The sequence below is a fragment of the Fundulus heteroclitus genome, unplaced genomic scaffold (genome assembly GCF_011125445.2).
Source record: "Fundulus heteroclitus isolate FHET01 unplaced genomic scaffold, MU-UCD_Fhet_4.1 scaffold_128, whole genome shotgun sequence".
Lineage (NCBI taxonomy): Eukaryota > Metazoa > Chordata > Actinopteri > Cyprinodontiformes > Fundulidae > Fundulus > Fundulus heteroclitus.
The window spans coordinates 368,717-387,335 of NW_023396540.1; the positions used below are offsets into that span (position 1 = coordinate 368,717).

The window sequence follows — 18,619 nt, forward strand, 5'->3', positions numbered from 1 at the left end:
GGCCTCCCTACTGAAGCTGCTACCCCCGCGACCCGACCCCGTATAAGAGGAAGAAAACGGAGGTATGGACGGACGGACGGACGGACGGTCTTAATGGGTCCCTGACACGATGTTGGAACTATGCATAAATATTGAGTATAAATTATACATCATTCAGATTCTAGTAGTTCTAACCCATCCAGTAGTCTTTGTCAATACGTGCCTCACACTTGAGCTGCTGTTTTTAAGCACATGGAGGCACATACTCCTAGGTTAATTCCAAGTCAGATGCAAATCAATGACCCACCCATCGTTGTCCTGGGTCGTTAGAGGCTGTGAGTGGATTACACCTAAATCATGATGAGACAGTTTATGTAATCTTTTGGGAATAAATTGAAGGACCAAGTTGTATATACTGGAGATGTTATTACCAACGGTCATTATTACCACCCTCAGACATGACATTGTTCTGGTGTCAGCTTATGTACTGCCATCTATAGTAGTACATAGGCTGCAGAGAAAGCCTGTAGAGGTCTTTGGATGAGGAACGCGGACATGTGGAAGTGCTGCTAGGACACAAGCTGAGGACTGATCAACCTCAGCTGGGTCGCCTGAGTGAGAGTGTATGATGTTTCGACCCGAAAAACACCCAGTGACCTCAAGAGACATCACTGATGATACCCTAGCTTACATCGGAAGATGTTTAATTCGAATCATAAAAAATGGGAGCTAGTAGCGTAATCCTCCACCACTGTTCAGTGTCAGCTTTTCTGTTTTGGCAAAGATGGGTTATTTCACTCCTCTTTCAACCCACCTGTTCTCTCTGTCCAAAATCTGGACATCATTGTCATTAATAGTGCGTCCGTTTCCCTTGAGGTGCAAGTGGACTGCTGGATCTTGCCCCGGGCTCCTGGCCCTCCTGTGCTGTGCCATGTGTTCATGTAGTTGTTGATTGGTTTCTCTGATGTAGGAGTCTGAATAGTTCTCGCTGCATTGGCCTGCATACACATGCCTGAGACACTCCTGACACATATGAAAGGACAGTGATATTTACGTCTCTCTGTTTTCTCCTCTGTGTTAGACACATTATTGTTTTTTGCTGCTAGTTTTGTTGGATGACTTGTCAAGTGCCTAGTTAGCACAATCACATGCTTGAAAGTGATTTCTTGACTTGCGTGTGTTCTTTTTGTTTCTCCTCTGTAACAGAGGGAAAGAAACGTAATATACTGTGATAAATGCTAAAATGTTGCGTAGTGGCTGGGTGTTCTCATTCCCCAAGGATAAGAATCTTGAAGATTAATAGATGGAGCAAGTACAGAGAACAAAGCATAAATGACTTCCCACTCCCTCCTCTGTACTCTGTAAGTGATCATTTCACTACTGTTTTGAGTGTTGTGCAATTATACACTGTTAAAATTATTTAATGTTTCATAAATAACTCTCTGTCTGTTAAGTATTGTCTGGTGATGATCAGCTCTTAAGCTGATATCAAGACAACGGTTGAAAGGGATGAATTCGAGCACTAGCGATCTTTTAACAGCAAAACCTGCACACACATAGAATAAAGGAGTGACAGCTTCTTTTCAAGTTCAAGAATTTAATAACAGAAATAAAATGAACATCCAGAGAGCATCACTATGTAATGCTGTTTACCTGAATTAACACAATATTTCGATTAAGAAATCCTCTCTACTAGGCTAGTGAAACTTAACTAAACTACTAAGCAAAATGAAGATAAAAAGACGCTAAGCTAAGGAACTATTTACATGCAAAACAAACAAAAGACAAACAAAAGTTGTTGATCATAATCAGAATACTTCAGTGAATCCTGGTTCATTGCAGATCTAATTAACAAAAATATGGAATGGAGTTAAAACATTTGCCATGTATTTCAATCAATTCACAATGCAAAGCCCAAGTTGAACAAAACATTATTTGTTAAAATAATATTCTGAGGACCGGTTTGTCCTGTAAAATCATTTAAACCCTTACGACCGAGTTTGTTAATGCAATTCTCCCTCCGGGCGCATGGTGTCGCTGTGGCAACTCGGTGGCTAAGAGGTTACAACGTAATGTTGCTGAAATCGCCTTGAAAATCGGCATTAAAAACTATATTGATGCGGGAATAAGGCTTATAACACCATCGGAGGATGGCAGAGCAGAACAGTTACGCTTTACGCTTTAAAACGGACTCCTTTTTAGGGGTCCGAAACCGGATGTTAGCAAGGCTAATAGCAGTTTGGCTAGCGCGAGCTACCGGTTAGCTCTTTGTTCAAAACACCACGGTTTACAAGACATTTCCCAATGAACCTTTTTAACTTCACCGTCAGACCGCTGCCCAAACCTCTGTCCTTTGTTTCGTCTCAGTCTTGTCCAGTTTTGGCCATTCACGGGAGGAGCGTTGAAGGAGGGAAGTTGGCTCTTGGCAGGCTAGCGTTAGCCTTGCAGCAGCATGTGGCTAACGGCGTGGTCTGGGTTGGAGGCCTGGTCCTCCAAGCAGACTCTGACCCCGGTTGCAGTCACAATTTAAGCAGATCTCTCCTCGGCATGGGGACGTTGCTTCTGTGCCGGCTTTTCAGCTCTGCGTTGCCTGGAACCAGCTCCGTCTGTGGTGCGCTGAGAAAGCAGAGCAAAGCTGGCATAGACGGATTCCTTCACTTCGGCATCTGTTTTAAGCAGAAGTGAGAGACTTATCTTTGAATCGGCTGGCAGTTTCTCCCTATGCCAGGGAGGAACTGAGTTTCAGAAAGGCTCATTCCCTTCTGCTCGCGGCCTCTTCCAGGCCCCATCGATGGTTCCGGGAGGCCTTCAGTCACATGGCTCCCCCCTCTCCTTGAGCGCTGGTCCTGAGAGGGTTTTGGAGGTGTGTGTCTCAGCAGCTTGGAGTCAGGAGAAGAGAGCTGGAGAAGTGGGAGTCTTTGTCTGTGGGAGAAAGGTTTTATCTCAGCAGGAGTGGTCACAGCTGACCTACTGCTGGGAAAAAGGACCGTCCAAGCCTTGGGGGTCTCCTGTTACGGGCAGAGTGGAATTCCTTTGTGACCCTCTTCCACTGTTTAGAATCCAATCCGAGATCAATTATTTTGATGGCGGTAATATCACAACATTCCCCCCTTTAAATCAGAAAACGGCAGATCCGATTCTCCATTTTCGGATTTACCACAAGTCCATCCGCCATGATCTGGAATGACAAAAGTCACTTTGGTTCCTGTGGACGAGAGGATAGTCATTGAAAGTTCAGTTCCATGGGAAAGCGTGTCTCTTGGAAGGATTGAGGCATGTTGGGCAGGGAGCTGTCCCTAACTACAAAATATTCAGACATCCATCCCTTGGATGTGCCACAAATATTTAGACATACAGCAAAATTCCAGCCCAAGGAAAAAACAAAAACAAAAAAAACAAAACAAATTCTAAACACCGTGGTAAACTGATGGTTAACCTCCACTTCTTAAGTCTTAGAACAATAAGAAAGGGTTAAAACAGAATAGTGCTAGAAATTATTTTTGACCTTATCAAGCTGAGGCATAATAAGTTGCGCAGTTGCTTTGGATTCGATCAGCTCGCCGTTTAATCTTGTTAAACATGCAACAAACTCGGTCAGGGAATCTCGGTAGATACTTTCAAAGTGTTTCTTTGTGATAATTTCTTTGGAATGGTTCCATCTTTTACCAATATGATCTTGGGTTTTTGCATTGTAAAAGAGTTGACCTTCATCTGGCTGCCTAGGTTTTTGTGGCAGCCTGTCCACAAACCTTTTGGTCTGCTGGATCACTGGAGAGCTGGCTTTGTGTCTTTTCTTAGGCCTGATCCCTGTCTGAAGGTTTAAAACTCTACGCTTGCTTTGTTTCCTGTCACATTGCAAGCGAGTGTTCCAAACAAGCTGGGCAGATCTGCGGATTTCGTGCATGGAAAGGTTACTTTCCCTGCAATGCATGGTCACTTCATAACGTACACTGTCATGTAAATTATGAAGGAACAAAGACTTGAAAAGTGGGTCCTCTTCGGGACCTGGAGAATTACATCCCTGAGAATAAACGTTCCTTAAACGATAGTAATAATCTCTGGGTATTTCATTTTCCTGTTGAATGATGCTGAAAGCGTCAAGAGTTATTGAAGCCTGATCCCTGTAAACAGAATATTCTTCTTTTAAAGCTTTGCAAAGAGCTGAATAACTGTCACGAATCTCTGGAGGAAGAGCTTTAATGAAAACATGAACGCTTCTAGCTGTTGTTTTCCAAATAAGCTTTAGTTTCTCACGAAATGAGGGAAATGGCAGGTCAAAAAGACAGCGTTCGACTTCCTGCAGATAATTATGAATGTTGGAATCATGATTATCTGGGTCGAACTGTTCTATGTCCTGAGCAAGGTACTCAAGTTGGCGAAAACGGATACCGTAATTATGAGGTGGCCCTGGACCACCTGGGAAGTCAACTGGTTATGTTTCTGACCTGATGGAGGTCTGTGAACTAACTTTTGATGTAAGGAAGAATGTTCCTGATCTAGCTGAGAGTTTTCCAAGGTGTGAACTCTGACATGTGGTGGGGGTTTAGGTTGGTGTGGTCCACCTGTGTGACTCTTCTGGCCCTTAGGGGGCGGCACAGAGTCAGGACAGGTGGTGGTATGAGTCAGGTGTGATGTCTGCTCATCCCTCCAATCTGAACCACCTGTGACTGCAGAGTTGTTTACCTGGTACTCTTTTAGGCTGTCCACCGCAGCAGGATGAAGGAGGGCTTCATCATGGACAGTCTGACTTCCAGCATCTCCCATGGAGTCTGTGGAAGTACTTCCTGTAAACTCAAAATTTAGAGGTTCTGTTCTAAATTTTGGCGAGACTGGTTCTGTTCTAGGTGCTGTGTTAGAATCTGCAGAGCAGTTCTGTGATTCCAGCTCCTGCAATGATTCAACCTGCTGAGGTTGATCGTGTGAAGATATCACCTGAGGGGTGGAGAACTCACTTCTCTGGTGAGATGCAGCCTCGCTGACATCAGGAGCTTTGAGGTCCTTGGTCTCAGCATCAGCTTCCTCCATCCTCACCTCGGTCTCTGAGAGCTCCAGTGTGGCAGCACTCACACTGTCTAAAACCATCTGATGCTCATCCTGTAACTGAAGAAACTGTTTAGCTTTCAGTTGGGATCTTTGCTGATGCAGCAGGGTGATCTGGCAAAGAACATCTGTAATCAGAGCATCTTTAGTTGGGTTTGCAATAAAATCCATTAGTTCCTTAATCATTTTATCGCATTCAGCAAGGTTAAGATTGTTTAAATTATTTAATTTAAAAAATCACTTCGGCATCTATTTTAAGCAGAATTGAGAGACTTATCTTTGAATCGGCTGGCAGTTTCTCCCTATGCCAGGGAGGAACTGAGTTTCAGAAAGGCTCATTCCCTTCTGCTCGCGGCCTCTTCCAGGCCCCATCGATGGTTCCGGGAGGCCTTCAGTCACATGGCTCCCCCCTCTCCTTGAGCGCTGGTCCTGAGAGGGTTTTGGAGGTGTGTGTCTCAGCAGCTTGGAGTCAGGAGAAGAGAGCTGGAGAAGTGGGAGTCTTTGTCTGTGGGAGAAAGGTTTTATCTCAGCAGGAGTGGTCACAGCTGACCTCCTGCTGGGAAAAAGGGCTGTCCAAGCCTTGGGGGTCTCCTGTTACGGGCAGAGTGGAATTCCTTTGTGACCCTCTTCCACTGTTCAGAATCCAATCTGAGATCAATTATTTTGATGATCCTGGCGGTAATATCACAACATGAGAAAGCTCCTGGCTTACAGAAATGTTTCTGCGTGAAAGTATGTTACAAACAGTGTTGCCAGATCTTTTGAGACAAACAAGCGACCAGCTCAAAATCTCATCGCTGTTCGATGAAACTTAGGTTTTCCACATTTATATAGAACTAGCTACTTCTTGTGTCTACAGCTTTCTCTTCACGTACCTAGGGATTAACCCTTCTTTTTTGCAACTGGTAAAATAAGAAATCCTTAGGTAATTATATACCATATTGTAAACAAATCTATATATTTAAAAAAATATTTTTGTTCCAGATTTACAAGTCCAAAATATATCAGAGAATGACATTTATCATGTAAGTCTGAGAAAAAACAGATCTGTTTGCCATGTAGTGTATGCTCAAGCTATGGTTGATCCTTTTATTTATTTTTTTCAGCCCAGCAACTTTTACTACATTTACTCCATAATCCCTGATTATCTACACCGCAAAAGCAGAATGAGTTGGAGTGCCATGAAGAGACGTTGAAATAAAACTCTTTTTGTATCCACTATGGTAATGAAGAGAACAAACACCTTCAGGAAATGTTTTTAAAAATGTATTTTCATGCCAATATTTCATCATTCAAGCTTGTCTTTACTCTTTTGTGAGGTTGGATTATAGTTTATGTAGATTGGGTAAATTAGAGATCATTTTTTTTCTCTGTTTTGTGTTTACTTGTTTTAAATGTATTTGCTTAGACCAACTTTAACTTGTTATGGAGCTTTTATGTATGTGTCATACTTGTATTTCCCTTTCTCTTTTAAAATCCATGTTTTTTACAATTAGGTTTGTTAGCTTTGACTTTTTAATATTTGTACTTGTACTTGATGCCACATACAAACACACTCAAAGAAGAAACGGCACAAAGTGTAGAGAAGAAAAATATTTCTTTAGGTTTATTCATCTGTTTCCTTTGACACATGGTTAAGATTACATGGACATTTCAACAAATTATGGCTGAATATATCAATGTAACATTCTTCAAACACACTGCATCTTTATCATGCGTATTAACTTTACTCATTTCATTAAAGAGAAACTGGCAGAACTTTTGAAATAATATTTTATGTATTCTTTTGTAAATTATATATTTGACACAATAGATATCTTGGTACAAAACCAACTAAAATATTTATGGAAGAAAATAATTACACAATAACTTATTTTTATTGATTTGTAGCCTAATAGTAGCCTTTCCTTATCCTTTGAGTACTTCACAAAAGTGCATTTTACATTTCTTCCTTTTTTTTACCTCACAACAATGAAATATATAATGTCTTATATTCTTTTACACAGTGGATTTGTTCAGACTTAGACAAAAGGCCCTGCTTCCATTTGGCATTGCCCCCTTTAATACAGCACACATTCAGAACAAGACAAACGTTCAGTGTAGTGATTTGCAATGAGCTGAGCAAAGTCACCAAGAACTCCCTCCTTTAGTTTGTGTTATTTCGTGTTTTCTGCAGTAATGGATGTGAGCCTCAGAGCTACTGATAAGGACTTAATAGAGTCTTAGTAGAGTAATGTCTGCTGCAGAGGTGAGCAAAGTCATTTCTGATCAGTCAGGTTCTCTAAGTGTTTCTAAGCATTTTCTTGTTGAGCTAGCTTCAGATGTCCAGCTCATGGTCACCTGCTGATGGTTGCTGTAATCAGAGGCAGCAGATGTACTGCCAGGCATCTGGAGAGGCGACTGGCTGAACCACACTCCATGGCATTTTCCTGCAGAAGACACTCAGCTGTTATATCCCATTATATTTACAACATTTTAAACAGCATGAAATGTTACTAGTTTCAATTTTTTTAGACATGCAAATCATTGAAATAAAGTCAGTAAGGTAGAGTATACAGTGCAGGGTACAAACTTTAAAACATCTTGACTTATTACAACTATAAACCTAAATGTATTGCATTGGGATATTTTTTGATAGATAAACAACATACAACTGGGTTATTGGTGAAATGAAAGGAAAAGGTTGTATGGCTGTCTAATTAAAGAAACTTCACTTCCAGCACTTAATATTGTACATTTTTATTTATTTATTTGCAAAATGGCTGAGGCTCAGTCTGATTGGATGCAAAGCATGAACAGCAATTTAAGTCAAGGTTTTCTTCCAAGGTTGCTTGGTATTTAGCTTACTCCCTGATCTAATATTTTCTTTTTTACTCTGAGCCCCACAGCATCATGTAGCCATCACCATGTGTCATGATCAGGAAAATATGTTCAGGTAATTTCTACCTTAATGGGGACATATCATGCAAAATCCGCTTTTTTAGCCCTTGAATACATTTTGGCTGTGTACTTGGAGTCTCTGCGAGATGTTGGTTGTGCACCATACAAACAGAATGCAGTGCCACCTTAAATTAAATGTTTCATCTGGCAACAAGTAACTAAATTACGTTTACTCAACTTGATTTATTTACAATGGTTTAACTTCACAACTTATAAATTAAATAAATTAAGTTGGATCAACTTATTTTCATTATGTTACCAATTGAAGCGATTCATTTAAGTTGGATTCCTCTTTTATATGGAGTGAATTTTGTTTCATTATTGTTGCAAGCAAAGAGCACATTTTGTAAATGGAAATTTGGACAATTTTCATTTACAAAACAATTTTCTTAATGAAAAAAAAAAGGTTTTGAGAGTAACTTTGTTTGTTTTTTCTCAGATTTTTTTTTTAGAGTGTATTGCAAACTGGTAAAAATACTTATGACAGATTCTCCCAGCTGCGTTGTTGATTTCAGCAGCCCCTCCAGAGATACCATGACCCTTTTGGCTACTTTTCTGGTTAATGCTCCATTGGGTGGCCTTGGCAGTTCTTCTGTGCCAAACTCTTCAAAGCTTGGGAACTTCTGTTATAACCTCAAGCTGCTTTAAACATTGCCACTAAGCTTCTCTAACAAACCTTTGACAATGTTCCAGATTTGTTTTATTAATACTGTGATTAAATTATACTCTGGTGGACTCTATATACTAACAACATGACCTCAGAAGGCAAATGGTTGCACCAGATATTATTGCGCAGCGTCAGAGCAAAAGGGGCCGACTAAAAAATGCTTACATTTTTTTTCTAATTTCAATTTTTTTTAATCTTCTAAAATAAAAATGCTAATGGTACATTACCTTTTTTATTCTACACATCACTTACGTAAGACAAAAAGATGTATGTAAAACCTTTCTTTTCAGGGGGGGGGGAGATGTCAACCAACATTTTATACATTTACTATGGAGGCTGGAATAGGCCTTTATGGTAATTAAGTTAATACAGTAAGTAGCTTTGGCTGTTCATCACATCATTTGTGAACAAGAGCAATTATCATACCTCAGGGTGGAAAGGATGGCATGACTCAGGCTTTTTCCTGTCTTTCTGAAGCTTTAGTCTGTCACATTTTAGTGACTCATTGTGTTCAAAGGAGTCAAGGATAAAAAAATAATGAACGAGGTACTACAGATCACACTTATAGGTTTAAATTTATTACATTTTTAAGTAACGCTGAAGAAGATCTCCTGTAAGCAGCATCTAACACAAGGTATAACAGCTCAAAAAAGCAGAGTGTCTGATCTATAAAGGATATACATGATCTCGATGGGGTCCATTGTTACAGGAGGAACGATGCTGCAGTCACACTTGTTGTCAACCACAACCATGAACAGGTTGCTGCTGGGAATCTGTTGTATGACAAAAGACCTGCAGCCCACAAACAGACTGGAATTAAAATAGTTACAGTAAAAAGTGCAAATTATTTAACAATTCACTGATGAGCTTTGTCAAATGAGCCTAAATCGGTACCTAACACAGCCACCGCAGTCAATGTTGCCTGTTGTTTCCTTTATGGTGCGTTCAGAGACAAAGGCTGGGTATTCTGTGTCACATGGCACCATCATGGTTTTACCCCGAGCTCTCTGAGCTGTACAAGAAAGCACAGGTTCAACTTCATCTGAGGCTGTACATAAAAAGGTGAGGTTTTCCTTTCTCACACTTGAACTCAACTAGTTACATAATTAACAACATTAAGAATAACTACCTTTAACTGAGAGGTCGACGTTCCACCAGCTGTACAGGTTGAATTCTAGCAGGAAACTAAGAAAACATACCAGAAAATGTAAGCATGCATTTTTTTGTGTGAAAATTATCAGAATTAAACTATTGTATGTTTAAAAATAATTACATGACAAGTTCTGTTAGGAGCCACTTAATCATTGAAAAAGGCTGAAAGAAAAAGAGAAAGAAAACATTTTATCATTTAATATTGTCTCACAGCTCTAACCACCAACCTTTACACCAGTGCATGAACAATAATAGCCACTAATGCACAGACATGTATCGCAGTTATTTCTGAGAAGACTAACCATGGTCTTATAACCCACAAAGTGCTGGTTATCTTTATTTACTGACTGATGTTCTTTCTCAAACACTCACATCTGATAAAGTGCGTGCACTGTCGCTACTCCCAGCGTAGTCTCTGCATAGGGCCTGGTAATCATACAGGGTGATTCTGCAACACAACCACAACAGCACAGGTTTCAAAACACGTAATTGTTAAGAAGTGCATTGAAAATGGAGAGAAAAGCCAGTTTGTGTGTTTGACCTTTTAAAGGACCCCATTTGGAGAAGTTTGTTCATGACAGCACCCTCCACCTCCCCAAAGAAAAGCCCTGTCTGAGAGACAAGTTTGGTTACTAACATTAATGCACAGTCCTAAAGGAAAAACATGCAAATTTCATCAGTTTCATGAAAACATTCAAGAAACAGTTATTCATGAAAGTAGCATCTTCCTTCTTTAAAAAAAAAAACTGTTTAGCATCGCATGATTGAAAATGTGGATTAAGAGCATACATTAGACCTTTCTCACATTTTAACATGATGCAACCACAAACATTAATGTGTTATATAGGAATGTTATGTTATACAACCAACACAAACATATTCTAAAATGAGAAATTAAACAAAAACTTGTTTTCAAGTTTTTAAACATATATATAAAACTAAACAGTGTTTGATTTCAGTATGTCTCCACCAGTTTAGCGTGTTTGGACACTGAAAGGTTCGCTGATTCATCAGATCAGTCAGCTTGGATGAGGAACGTATAAATGGCCGTTTTCAAATCTTGACACACATTTACAATTGATTATTTTATCTGATTGTTACATCCTCTACGTGACGTGTGGCAAACTGCAAATTGTACTTCTTATAAGCTTTCTTTCAAAAGTAGTTTTCTACATGTCACTCTTCCTTAAAGGCCAGATTTGTGGATTCAGGACTAACAGCTTTCTACACATTTTCCCACCTGAGCTGTGCATCTTTGCAGCTTGTCCAGTGTTACCATTGGCTTCTTGGGTGCTTCTTTGATCCATGTGCTCTTTTCTAGCCTAACAGTTTGGGTGGAAGGTTTGCAGTAATGCCAAACTGTTTTGTTTTGTTTTTTGGATGATTGAACACTTTCCTTAGAGAGAATAACAGCTTTGAATATTTACTTAAAACCTAAAACTACATCAAACTTCTCTTAAAACTTCACAGCTTTATCTTTACTGTGTTCCTTTATGATGTTGTTTCCTCATTAATGTTTTTGAACAAACCTTAAAGGCCTTCCCAGAACAGCAGGATTTATACTGAGATCAAATTTCACACAGCTGGACCTAATTTACTAGACCAGTGACTTTAGAATTCAACTTGTACTAGATTTTATTTACTGAAGTCAAAGTAATAGGAAGCAAGTACAAACGCATCCCACCTTTTTATGATTTTTACTCGTAGAAAATGTTTTATTGCACTTTAGAGTTGTGCAGTACTTTGTGTTGGCCTCATAAAATCCTAATAAAATATATTTCTACTTGGTTGTAACATGGAAAATTTGGAGCTAAAGGGAGACATTTGCAAGGCAAGTTCGACCAGTGAAGGACCGACCTGTCTTCACAGAGTAACCTTGCTGTCAGCTGCTAAACACTCAGATTTTAATTTATTTATTTGTTATTATGGTTACATGATTTTAGGTCTTAGGACTTTAAGTTCTCTCTTTTATGAATTTCCGAGCATGAAAATCTAAACATTGCTCATCCCAGTTTTCTAACACAGACTTTTTAAAACACTGTTATGATTTTGGTCATCATTGTTCAGTAATTTGACTGTTTGTATGTTGATATCATTGAGTAAGAGCAGAAATGAGGACTGTACCTGAGACTGTTCCTCTGTAACAAGAATGAAGCCATTGTTGTCAATGAGGTAACAGTTGATGTCCTGTAAGGAGGGAAAACAACAATGTAAGAAAAATCGAAACAAACCTTTATACAGATATAAAAACTGTGAGATGGAAGCTGTCTTACCTCACTATCACAACTAATGATACATTTTCCATCCAGAGCTGTGCACTGAGTAAAACAACGTGGGAATTTAGTTTCACTCATGATTAGGAACTTTATTATTTTTAAAATATAAAATTACAGTAGTTAGAGAAGGTTCTAGATGCTTACCTGTCTGCAGGCAGTCCAGAACTTCCTCTGAAAATACTCAAGCTTCATTTGGATCCCCACAGCTGAAAACATGATCAGGTATCATTAAGTTCTGACATGATAAACAGAGCTGTATACAATTGTGATGTGGATGAATATTACCAGCAACAATTGGAGACTTTCTGTCATCAAGGAGCTGGATGGCTGTGCTGGCCAACACCACACTCTTGTTCTCCAGCGCTAGAAAAGAGCAATGACATTTGTTCATGTTATCCTTAATGCTCACTAGGTGGCACTCTTTATCTAGCAACTGCTAAGTGAAAGTGGAGTCCAGATGGCGCTTTCTCAGGCACCAACATTACTCTGTATCTGAAATAAGTGTCTACTAATTTTCAGTTTTATGGACGAGGTAAAAGTCATCCAGAGAAAGCCTGGGTCGTTCATATCCTTAAAACTTTCATCTGAACCAGGTTATGAGCCAGATGAGATTTGCTGCACGTCCTAATAGTAAAAATCCAAGACCAAATGGGGATTTTTTTCCCTGTTAAAAGTTTGATTTAAATGTTATGCAATGATGAATTTGTACATCAAACATGTGATTTCATAAAAAGTGTTGAGGACTGGCAAAACAAAGCAATTTAGTTGCTTTTCAATGAACTAGAATATCATTGAAAATTGGGTTATTTCAATAATTAAAACAGTTACATTTATAAATGCTTTAGAATCAGCATGGACTTTTTCTGCAGAGTTTGCATGTTCTCGGAGTGCATGTGCTGGTTCTCTAATCTCCTCCCCCATATTATGACTTTTAGGTTAATTGGCCACTCCAAATTGCCCTTAGGACTGACTGTGAGTGCATGCCAACATTATTTGTCTTTGTGTTTCCGTGTTACCCTTTAAAAAATGTCCATTTAGAATACTGTTGCATTAGTCACTCCTTTAATAGCATGGCACAGAGACAAACAGGCTGTGGCTCTGCTGAGGTGGGAAGGAAGCTCAGGTTGCTTTAACTTGCGTCTGGTACCAAGTCCTGCTGGAAAATCAGGATCTCAATAGAGCTTGTCAGCAGACAGAGACATGAAGTTATCAAGGATTTACTGGTGGATAGACTTAATAATAAACATGGCTGCTCCAATAAGCAGTGACCGTGGAGATGTCTCACTGGACATCAAGTAACATGTATTCTGGATGTATTTTTCCTTACTCCATGTAAAACCTTTTTGCTGTTGTCTATAGTTCAGGAGTGTTTTGACGACAGGACTGTGATAGTTGTTGCTCATGTCCCATATATGTTCAGAAGCACTGCCTCCAGCTGATGACCACATTTTGTGAATCTACAAACTGTTGAATGGCTCTTTCTTCAGATGCTTCTCAATGCTGCAGTTACCAATGTTTCTTGTGGACCTTTTTCACTTTCTAAGCAGCTTCTTTCACAGTGAGCTTCTGTATCCCTTTTCTGTCTTAAATTCATATTTAAAAAATCTTGGAAACTGAATCTATATGATAAAATATAAATCTCTTTTTAGGTTTGGTTTTATAAGGACTCAGAGAGCAAACATTTAACTCTTCTCAGAGCCCACAGTGAGCTCTGCATTCACAGTTTCAGTGCAGAGTACCTGTGCTGAAGGGGATGGAGTAGACAAATGTGCCTGGGACCTGCTCGGCCGCTCTCTTGTACCACAGGGGGAAGTGATCAGCATTAAACACACCCTCCTTGTCCTCCGCTGTCAAGAAATCTCTGTGCAGCCACAGAGACACAGAGAGTGAGAGAAACTGAGGTGAGAAGTGAATGATTAGATTCCTCAAACACAATCACCACCTAGCTTTATGCTGTAAGTACTGGTGAAAGAGGTGTTGAGCTGCAGCACTCACTGATTGGAGAGCTGATCAGTCGGTACAAAAAGGTTTGTTCTCGACAGACCCGTCCGTGTACCCAGGAAAGCAATCTCCACTCCTTTTTCTGGGTTCCTGTTGGCGAAAAGCAGAGGAAAGAGAGAGTCACACATAAACTTCTCTTTGTTTAGACTATACAGGATATAAACCTTTGGTAAAAGGACTCGTACGATACTTTTAACTGGGATATTGCAGGTTGATTAATTTCTGTGCAGGAGACATCACATCGTTGCTGAAGTTTTAAAATGCAGCCGTGTTAGAGTGTAGTTTAGAAGTGTATTGTTAAATATTGATCCAGCCCAGGTCATTGAGCAACATTAAAGGGGGACTGGACACATTGATTGGTGCTGTTGTACTTTTTTCTTGAAAAAAAATCTGTTCTATGGTAAAAGATCTAGAAAATCCATCACAATCAAGCATTTCATGAACAGAAGCAATAAATGTATATTGAGCTCACAGTTTAACCTGTCCTCAGAACTAAAGCAGGCTGATGCACATCCAGTGAGGACACAAAGGGACATTTTTTATTTTACCTTAATTTAAACAGGTAAGGCTCATAGGGTGATCTGGTATAACAATTTTAAATACTATCTCATACAAAAAAAATATAAAATATAAATAAAGAGTTTGCAAGGGACACAAAAAGACAACGAGTTTCAAGATCCCAGTTTATTTTTGTATGATCCTGAAAGAGATTAGCGTTAACCTGCAAAGGTTTTCTTCTTCCATCTCCCCTACCGGAAACATGTGATCTCCACCTATGGTAGTTTGAATCCTTCTTACAGTTATCTGTTTAAGTGGTAATTATTGTTAAAAAATATCCTCTGAGTAAACTACAGCATCCCCTGGAGCAGTTCGCAGGGGAGTGTGAAGCCGCAGGGATGAAGACCAGCTCCTCCAAGTCTCACCGGGTTGAAGGGGAGTTCCTGCCTGAAGTGGAGGCGTTTAAGTATCTTTGGGTCTTGTCTGTGAGTGAGGGGAGAATGAAGCAAAAAGACTGACCGACGGATCGGTGCTGCTGCTGCAGTAATTTGTATACTACATCGAGCCATAGTGGTGAAGAGAGAGCTGAACCAAGAGCAGAGGCTCTACATCAGTCAATGTTCCTACTCTCACCTATGTTAATGAAATTAAATGAGATTCTGCTGCTCTCACTGTGTACTTTAAAAATGGAAAAAAGCAAACGGTGTACAAATTTATGGGAGGGAATTTGGGAGATTTTTTTCTTTTTTTTCCGCATGATCCCCGGTGGAGTGCAAGATCAGGTCAGACGGTTTTGTGCAGTTATTTAATAAAGGACACAGGGAAATGTCAGGAAAATAAACAGCTTTAAACTTATATAGAAAAAATATGTGACACATTACTGACTGAAGGCTATATCAGTAACAATTTCAAGTGTGGCATTTTTCTGTAAATTAATGTTTTTAATAAACAGCGTCCCTGTTCCTACTAATGTATGGGAAAGTATTCCCGTAGCAAAATGCTCCTATCAGGGTAGCTTCAACATGAGGGTAGGATGTAAAGGGTGATTTCAGTGTTTGTCATGTTAACATATTTTCACATGTGACTTGTGGATCTCTGCAGTTCCTCCGAGGTTAGTTTAGGCCTCTTGACTGTTTCTCTGCTCTCCTAGCCTAGAGATTAATAACCTACAGTAAGCTTACTGTACTTAGTAAGTCTATGTCAACTTACAAAGTAAGTCTCTAAAGAGACCCAACAGTGCGATTGGGACCAAAAACAATCACTCTTATCTTCTTTTTTTTTGAAAATTTAGAAAGTTTGAGACATCAAATCTTAAATAAATACTTAACTTTTGTATGGAGGGCTCATCTTTTCAATTCAGCAACACATTAACTGGAATAAAATTTCCAGAACAGGAAAAATCAAAATTGTGCTTTCTAATAACAAAGCAACAGCGACCCAAGAAGTAAGTCTGACTCAGATGCAATTTAAAATAAGATAAAGGAGCAACTGTTGAATGAAGGGGTCATCACGACAAAATTCAAAACTTATCTTCTGACTGTGAACAGGGAAGCAGTATTTGATGTGTTCGCTAAAGTTCTTACTCTGATTTGTTGAGAGCCAGGCTGTTCCAATAGCTCTTCAGTGGAGCCGTGACTACAGCGTCGAACAGCACCTCCTGTATCAACTCTCTGTCACCTGAAAGATGGAACACAAGTTACCTCTCAAACCACAACAACTACTACTTTAGGTGTAACTCTATTATCCCTGACATTTGAGGTGTGGTCTGCGTCCGGTCATGAAGAGCTTTATGGCTTGGATCTGGGTCAGGTGGCGGTGCTCATGCTTCTCCTCTGTATTGCAGTAGGTCCTACGTACAGTCCAGACAAATCAGAGCCAAGTCCTCATAATGCCAAATTAACACAGTGATGTAACCTACATTACGCATGAACGGCCACCTTACAATCCTTGCCTCACCATTCATCTGCCAGGGCGACATCTGGCTGTTCCAGATCACGGAGCCCTGAAAAACACAAGTCAGTAACGCTCCAGCAATGCCAGTCAACATCGACTCATGTACTGATTGAGTTTACACGAGCAAAACATATTCTGGTGACACAGGAATCTGAATGTCGTGCCATGGAAACACATTGTTGAGCTGTCTTTGTTGGAGTTTATTGTATAAGAAAAACATGGACTATAGTACCTGAGTCTGTTGATACATTTCCCCTGAAGAAATACTTTCCGTGACCTCTTGAGAGAGCTACTCCGACACTGGAGCCATAAACACAGAGGAGCATCCACAAAGTTAAGTTGTTCCTTTAATGGACGGCAGACTTTATAGCTAAAACTGGATACTTGCATACACAATGTAAACAGAGAGATAAATATTGTTTCTCACTGTATGAAATTAAATCAGTTTCTTGTTTTAGGCCAGTTTGGTCACCAGGTACCATATATAACACTATTTGCTAAATGCCAAAATAATGATCTGGAAGATTTTTAGGAAGAATATTGTGTTCCTTTTAATTCAAACTAAGATGTTTACATACACTAAGTTTATTATACCTGAAAACAATCTGGGGAAACCCCACTTGATACTCTGTACGGTTTTGACTCACATTTTTGTCATGAACTGTTTTTCCTGTGGACCCAAAATGTGGCAGTGAGACTGAGCCATGGTGTGATGATGATGATTTAAATGAGAAAAAATAAAGGCTTAAAGCAAACGGGAAACACAGGTGCCAGGAACAACTGATAATTCAGCGAGTGAACTTGATACAACAGGGGAATAATATACTGCATGAAAAACAGGTGCGTAATAATTACAAGAATATTTAAACAGCTGCAGGAAAAGACTGAGGCGGGTAACTAAAGAAGGCACAAAACTGAATTTAACTATAAACAAAGCTTCCCTTCTCAAGGGCAGATTAAAGATGTCCCAAAAAGTCCATAAACAAAAACCAGGTTGGGTTAGGTGGAGAGGGTCTCAGAAGAAGGACAAGGAAGCCATAAAAAAGCAGGGTTCTGAATGGTGTCTAGGAGGTCTTCCAAAGAGGCACAGGGGTAAATGGTGCAGGAGGAACCTTGGAGGGTGGCGGCAATGGCAGTGACACAGGAAACGAGGAGCAGGCTCAGGCGAGATGAGAAGATGAGGATGAGACTAGGGGAGCTGGCAAGATGGCAAGGAGATGGCGTTGGAGATACAATGAGATAAGGAACTGGAGCTGGAGATGTAGGTGGCAAGACCCGATATTGAGGAGCTGGCGCTGGAGCGCTGAGGAGATGCAGAGCTGGAGCAACAAGAAGATGTGCTGTTGTGGTGACAAGGAGTCTTGGGCTTCTGCACCATAAAAAATGTCCAGATATGGCCTTTTGTGCACAGCTGAGTGGCTCAGTTTGGCCACCAACTACACATGAGTAACCCATGCAGCAGACCATGGCCATGCTTGCACAGAACCACACCGAGCGATTAGCATACCCTTGCCCCTGGTGGTGGTTTAAATGTCTACTTAAGTGAGACAGGGACATGTTACATCACGGACCGCTTCTAAGAGGAAGAATGACTAGCTTTGAGCCCCAGAAAGGTGGCTCTGAGCAGTGCACATTGGCTTAAAACAAATGGAAATTACAGAAGACAGGAACAACAGAAAATCCAGCGAGAAAGAAACAGAAACCAGGAGCTTAAATACAGCTGCGGAATAATGTACGGTAAGGTCTTCAACTCCACTCTTTAAGGTCCGCCGTCCTGGAACTTATAGATGTGATTCAGAACCCAAGACATCAGCCTGGAAGTTAAAGTTTGGAACAAACTGATTTTTAAATTCAGTATAATCCTGATCTGACTGCCAGATCAGTAGTTTAAGGAAAAGAAGGCAGTGCCTTGGAAGATTTTTTTTGGGCCGAACTGAGAAGGTGTGCCTACAAATCTGACTCGGTTACAACTGATCAGTCTGAGTGACTGGAGCAATGTTCCGCCTATTTCAGTTTTTGAAAAGCCACCCAAATTATCTGATCCACTTCAAACAGTTTATGAAAGGCAGTCCTCTAAAAGTAAACTCTAATTTCTCTGGCATTTAGCAAATAC

At 40.0% G+C, this 18,619-nt stretch overlaps 1 protein-coding gene across 2 annotated transcripts in view; it reads right to left on the reverse strand.

Moving 5' to 3' along the window:
• Positions 1-6,599: 6,599 nt before the first annotated feature.
• LOC105915486 (voltage-dependent calcium channel subunit alpha-2/delta-3) overlaps positions 6,600-18,619 on the reverse strand; it is a 47,849-nt gene continuing 35,829 nt past the window's right edge. Inside the window, exons 22-39 of one of the 2 annotated variants that reach the window (XM_036128977.1) lie at positions 16,739-16,806; positions 16,510-16,555; positions 16,305-16,402; positions 16,137-16,230; positions 14,050-14,145; positions 13,794-13,915; positions 12,340-12,417; positions 12,199-12,260; positions 12,052-12,096; positions 11,903-11,965; positions 10,320-10,390; positions 10,151-10,226; positions 9,900-9,940; positions 9,756-9,811; positions 9,521-9,638; positions 9,306-9,418; positions 9,053-9,135; positions 6,600-7,448 (exon numbers count right to left, since the gene is read on the reverse strand). In XM_036128977.1, coding sequence (XP_035984870.1) covers positions 7,356-7,448; positions 9,053-9,135; positions 9,306-9,418; positions 9,521-9,638; positions 9,756-9,811; positions 9,900-9,940; positions 10,151-10,226; positions 10,320-10,390; positions 11,903-11,965; positions 12,052-12,096; positions 12,199-12,260; positions 12,340-12,417; positions 13,794-13,915; positions 14,050-14,145; positions 16,137-16,230; positions 16,305-16,402; positions 16,510-16,555; positions 16,739-16,806 — 1,423 coding nt within the window. In that variant the 3' untranslated portion in view covers positions 6,600-7,355. Of the gene's footprint in view, positions 7,449-9,051; positions 9,136-9,305; positions 9,419-9,520; positions 9,639-9,755; positions 9,812-9,899; positions 9,941-10,150; positions 10,227-10,319; positions 10,391-11,902; positions 11,966-12,051; positions 12,097-12,198; positions 12,261-12,339; positions 12,418-13,793; positions 13,916-14,049; positions 14,146-16,136; positions 16,231-16,304; positions 16,403-16,509; positions 16,556-16,738; positions 16,807-18,619 lie in introns of those variants that run through there. The other variant, XM_036128978.1, reaches the window with a different exon arrangement.